Source organism: Diadema setosum, chromosome 10 (genome assembly GCF_964275005.1).
Source record: "Diadema setosum chromosome 10, eeDiaSeto1, whole genome shotgun sequence".
NCBI lineage: Eukaryota > Metazoa > Echinodermata > Echinoidea > Diadematoida > Diadematidae > Diadema > Diadema setosum.
In genome coordinates, this window is record NC_092694.1 from 24,341,216 (window position 1) to 24,347,526 (window position 6,311).

Genomic DNA, 6,311 nt, shown 5'->3' on the forward strand with positions numbered 1-6,311 from the left:
TGCCTTCAGCACAACTTCCTGATTACACTTGAACCAGGTTCTCCACCTGACAAGCAAAAAACAAAAACAAAAACAAAAAGGCCTTACCCTCTCCAAATTCAACGTGCGACCGGCAAGAGTTTTTTTTTTTTTTTTTTTTTTTTTTTTTTACCACATTCTATCTTTTTTTCCTGGTGCCACTTCCGAGGTAAATTATTGTAATGAGAAATGTAATATTTTCAAAAATTGATAACAAATCGCAATGAACAAGGATGATGACATGACTGACAGCCTCACCATGAGTTGGGGCTCAAGGAAGCAGAACAAAAGAAAAAGGCATGCATAAATTCTACACAGGAATTACACTTCTACATCTCATCAACATTGTTCAGTGTAATAATTTTTTAAAGATTTTTCAGAGTATTGGTTTCTCTGCTTAAACAAGACCACAGTAAATTCCACAAATCTATACATGGAGCTGTCGACTTATTCCTGCCGAGTTTTATGGGCGATTTGTATAGTTGGTGATGTGATAGGTCTGATGATACAAGTACAAGACGTTCGCCTCCGGGTTGCCCATCACACTTCGACTCCTGCCTGTTCGATCGCGCCTTATCACGTGGCCGTGGGACTAAGCTGGATAGGGCGACGCGTGCTGGCACACGGAACGTTGTAGCTAGCAGTTACTTCTCTCTCGAACACCAAGTGTTTTGTTTGAAAACTGCTTTCGTTGATGAATGTTGATGACTCGACAGACTCTAATTAGGATGTGAATTTACGAAGATTACAACTATTGTTTCGAAGGACATGAAAAGTGTCAAAATCGACAGTGACAAGTGGCAACACCGCGCGTAATTCAGAATCGCTGGCTGCGGCTCAGAAGAAACCAACGGAAGTCTCACGAAGAAGAGCCCCTGTGCTTCGGCTTGCCATCCTTACAGCACACCGCTGTGTTCTGGTCGCATCGCATGGCCCACCACAAGCGCAAGCACAAGTCCCTCATCGACCACAACTGAAACTGTGTCGTACGGGTACGGTAAGCTTTCATGTTCTGTGACGATTATCAGTTTTGTTTTTTGTTTGTTTGTTTGTTTTTCACACTTCCTCGTTGTGTGGGCACTGGCGGATCACTCGCGACTCAGGCTTGCGCTTGAGTATTATCGGACTACTGTATAATCAACAATCAATTGAGCTCTTTGACTTTGCTTTACTTGACTGTTTTTGGTTTTACTTTTCTTAATTTCAGCTTGAGTAAACCATTTTGGCTTTCCATAGTCCGTATCTATGCCTGTGCTGAAGTTAGCAGCCCAAAATAATTTAGACCCCTAAAAACCAGGATAGCCGAGAGCAATTTGTGTTCTTAGCAATAAAAAGCTTGCAATGTCGAATTCTCAGCAGTACCAGTCGAGTCCTAGTCATGCCAGTTAAGTTGGTCGAATTGCTGTGAATGTGATTATTGATCAAAATTCTATTGTATGAATCATGAATTTTAATACTGCAACTATGATCAGTGCAAGGCAGTAAGGAGAGTCTTTGATTTTAGTATCACATGCTCTGAAATACCTTGTAGCACCAGTTTATCCCATGACGTCTCAAAAATATCCCTAAAGCCCTAGTCCTTTCAATGCAAGTAAAAGCTGAGTGGATCTGTGAAATGACAAGAGATGATTTTACTTATATTCAACTCCTTCAGGGTTTTTTTTCTCTCTTCTCACACCCTTTTGACATTTAGCCAATCTCGATGATTTCAGATTGCCTTGTGTCATGCAACAACTTTTTCTCCCTTTTGCCTCATTCATCAAGTGAGATGTACAATTCATTTAATATGCAACATTGATATTAGACGCACATGAATGAACCATAGATTCCATGTAACATGTGTCACCTGTCATATTTGTGGACTTGTCATACAAATGTATAGCATTCTATTTCTATGTTTATTGTGCTAGCTGAAAAATTAAATATTCAGAAAACTTTATTGTTTAAATCATATCAGTGGGAATCACACACACACATCTTTTATCACAGGATCAAGTAATCCAATAAAAACAGTGGAAGAAAAGAGACTGACACCCCAGTGTAACCATGAAGGTCAAGAGATACAAGCATGCCCGCAAGTACCTCGGATTCTACCGCAACAACTTCGACTTCCGCGAGCCCCATCAGATCCTGGTCGATGGGACGTTCACCCAGATGGCACTGCTTCGCAAGATCAACATCAAGGAGCAAATGCCAAAGTATTTGGGTGGAGAGGTTCAGGTGTGTTCATATTGTCCATATACATGATTATGTGTGTGTTGTGCATTATGTGTGTGTGTGTATGTGTGTGTCTGTGTGTACATGCTTCTAATGTGTGTTTAGTAGATTCACTTGTCAGGCGCAGAGAATAAAAGATTACGTTAATACAACAATTGCCTTTACATTGGATTTCAACATGCTTGTGGGATGCAATAGGAGAAAATAATAACTTTTCAACAGTTCTCCACAATACTGTGTTCACTCATGTGTATGTACACTACAGTGTACACGAGCATTTATGTGTGCATGTAATTGTTTAAAATTTGTGTGGTCTCAGCGTGTGGTGATTAGCCAACTGTTTTGAAGTCATCCACATGCTGCTGTCACATCTATAAAGTTTAAGTGGATAATTAGATAACTGATTCTGCATTGTTTTGGTGAAAACAACAATCACAATGAGTTCTTAAATCTCTGCTCTTCCGTGTCTGAGCTGTAAAATACATCACAGACTTTGTAGTAGTTTTATCCTATAATAGTCAGACAGTTATCATCAAGGATCTGTTCACAATGAGAGTAATCCAAATCTTTGTAAGTTTGATTTTTTTTTCTGTTTCTTCTGGACAGTTGACAACTACAAACTGCATTCTTTCTGAGGTTGAAGCCCTAGGAAAGGCTGTCTACGGAGGCTACCTCATCCTCAAGCGGTACCAGGTGAGACGCTGCGGTCACAAGGAGAAACCAGTGTCTGCCTTTCGCTGTATCATGAGCATGATAGCTGACCAGAACAAGAACCACTACTTTGTTGCCACACAGGTCAGACATAGTTGTAGTGTTGTTTATTTTTTTGTTTTGTCGTGTCATCATTTGTGTGGTGTTTTATTTGGGTTGCGTATTCTTTTTTTTTTTTTTTTTAAGTTTTTTTTAGTTTTTTAGTTTTTGTTTAATGATTAGAAATTTCAGTGAGTGTAGCTCCAATAAAACCATCCTGTTTGTGGAGTGACTTCCCCAACAGGGCTAATCTTACCAAGGTGTCAGTGGGTCAGGTGTGTCAAGCTTATCATTTAGATTTCTTTGTTTGGTTATTGTGCAACAGGGCTCCAGACAGCACAGATTTTAGAGATTTTAACACAATAACATGTCTTCACATTTAGAAATTGTGATATGACATTGGAAAACACTGTATTTAGGTTCGAAAGAAAGATAAAAAAAGATTATATAGAAAAACTGAGTACTGAACATTACTTATTTAGTGCCTCTTTATGAAATGCATACAATTCTGAAGTTTAGAACATGAATCACGTACATTGTATTCCTACAGCATTCCTGCAATGATTACTGTCATGGAACGAAGGGAAAAAACCCAGGAATCACAGAAAAAAAAAAATTCCTGTGCACTGCTTATACTTGGTATATGTGTATATTAGTAACATATAGTTAATCCACCTGTTTTGGTATTCACTGCACAGAGTAGTGGCTGAATCATGGAAAAGCTATGCAAAAGACTGTCTTTTAATTGCACAGTGACCCTTTGGTTATTGAGCTGTGGTGTTCCAGTACCAATTTCTTCTTTTGACAAATATTTTGGTGTTGGAACATGCTCTTTGAGATGAACTCTCTGTCCTTTTTGTGCTGTATATCACAGGATCCTGATCTTAGTGGAGCCGTGAACAGGATGGCCGGGACACCCCTCCTCTACATTCACTTCAATGCCATCGTCTTGGAGAAACCCTCCGAGTCCTCCGTTACCCAGGCGACAGCTCTGACCACGCGCAAAGTCAACCCTACAGACAGCGAGAGGAAGATGCTGACAGAACTCATGGGGGGCGAGGGTGACAAGGACCCCAAGAAAAAGAGGAAGAGAAAGGGACCGAAAGGACCAAACCCCCTCTCAGTAAAAAAGAAGAAGAAAAAGTTGAAGGATGTTCATTCAGGAGGGGGAGGATCAGTGGATGATAAGGATGGTGAGAGTGGAGGGAAGAAGAGGACGAGGAGGCGGAAACGGATCAAGATTGCACACCATGTGAAGGAACACATGAGCCACGCCCAGGCAATCACATCATGACCATTACATTGTGTGAACAATTTCCCTTGTGCTGTGATGGAGGGAACATATTGACTTGCATGCAGCCAAAGTATAGTCAGGGATTTTGTCTGAACTACTTGCCACTTCTGATGTTTGGTTTTTGATTTCCCTGTTCTAGCAAAGATGGTACAGCCGACGCATATTATGTAAATAGATTTCATGATTAAATGCCTTCGGACGATATTTCAGCTCTCTAAAGTGTTTCAACCTTTGACAATGTCTGACTTCCATCAAACCCATTTCTTACGGGATCCTAGTACAATGTACACCTGCTGTAGCATCAACTTGTAATACTGGTATACAGGAACCTGGTATATCAGGTTTCCAATATGTAGATGAGTATATGCATTTGTGGCCTTAATTCATGACTTTGTGTTTAAGCTGACAAAAAAAAAAAGACTTTCATCTGAAGATTAGAGTTTCTTCTATCAACATCTTTTCTTCTTTTTTTATGCCTCGTATGTTTTCGGGTTGTCCGTCCGGTCGTCCGTCCGTACGTCCGTCCGTCCGTACGTCCGTCCGTCCCGTTTTGTTTTTGTCGATATCTCAAGAACCGTGTGGTGGTTTTACATCAAACTTGGTATGAGGGTATATCCTTGGGGGATAATACTTTGTGTGGATTTTAGGGTCACTGGGTCAAAGGTCAAAGGTCACAGGTTATTTTGTGAAAAAAAAAAAATTGAAATTTCATGTTTTTCTCCATATCTCGCAAATGGTTCAAGGTATCTTCATGGAACTTAGTATATATGCTTGCACCGATGGGCAATGATTATCTAGGGAAGTTGGGGGTCATGGGTCAAAGGTCAGGGGGTCAAAGGTCAAGGTCAACTCCTCAAAATATCAGTACTTTCCTTAAAATGCAATATGCCTGAAGGTTTTTTTTTTTTTTAACTTGAAGTATGGCATGTATTACCCAATATATATTTTTTGGGAAGTTTCTTGCCGAAAGGTCAAAGGTCAAAAGGTAAAAGGTCAAGTGAAAGTGCTAAATTGCACTTTTTCCTCCATATCTCGAAAGTAACTCAAGGTATCATCATGAAACTTACATATTTATGCATGTTCAACCTAACAGTGATTCTCTTTGGAACTGTGAGGTCAAAGGTCAAAGGCCAGGTTTAGATAATGCTATTTTCCCATTTGATACTGAAATTATGCTTTTTCTCAATACCTTGAAAATTACTCAATGCATAAACTTATAAAAGGGTCAAAAGTCAAGTAAAAATCATCAGTTCCCCAAATACCTGCACTCTGACATTTTAATCATTCATCCAATTGAACCTAGTTCTAGGAAAGTGAACATTCAGCGCATTTGTGTCAAACCTGTCTTTTTAATATTTTACCACTTGTGTGAAACTGTCATCACACATTGTCAAGATATTGTACTATAGACCTATTAGGAGAACCATGCATTATGGAGGAGGCATATCAGTAGCCGTAGCGATATATCTAGTTTCTGTATCAAAACTGCATGTATTTTTATCTAATTTACCTTTTTCTAAGTAGCAGTTCACTTGTAGATTATACTGCTGTATCTGCAATAGAAATCACTATATAAAAATTCAATCTACAAATCTTTTCATGAAAATTGTAATCGTTCTCCAACCACTTCTTCTGAAAAACCTTCAGGGATGTTTTGAATTGGCCTAGGGATAACATGTTCTGTTTTGTAAGGAAATAAACAAACAAAGTGTATATTAATCTGTGTAGAGTAACATACCAGTGGCAGATCCAGAGGGGGTGCACCGGGCGTGCGCCCCCTATTGTTAAAACAAAAGAAATAAAAAGACAAAAAAATGGCGTGCGCTCCCTTTAATTTTGTAAAAGTGCCTCTCCTCTACGAAATTCCTGGATCCACCGCTGCATACTGTGTGTATGACTATATACAAAATTGTATCTATGCATCGTCCTATGATTTCTTGGACGGCAATTGTAATAAGGGGACTGTGTGATGAATAGGGATCTCATTTTTTTTTCTTTGTTCACCTCTGTGTTCCCTCCTCTCCCCCATGTT

At 39.5% G+C, this 6,311-nt stretch overlaps 1 protein-coding gene across 1 annotated transcript; it reads left to right on the forward strand.

Moving 5' to 3' along the window:
• Window positions 1–656: 656 nt before the first annotated feature.
• Window positions 657–6,111, forward strand: LOC140233694 (rRNA-processing protein UTP23 homolog). Its single transcript, XM_072313793.1, has 4 exons — window positions 657–1,010; window positions 2,008–2,238; window positions 2,842–3,030; window positions 3,860–6,111. Exons 2-4 carry the CDS (start codon window positions 2,065–2,067, stop codon window positions 4,277–4,279), a joined length of 783 nt encoding a protein of 260 aa, XP_072169894.1. The 5' UTR covers window positions 657–1,010; window positions 2,008–2,064; the 3' UTR covers window positions 4,280–6,111.
• Window positions 6,112–6,311: the final 200 nt, after the last annotated feature.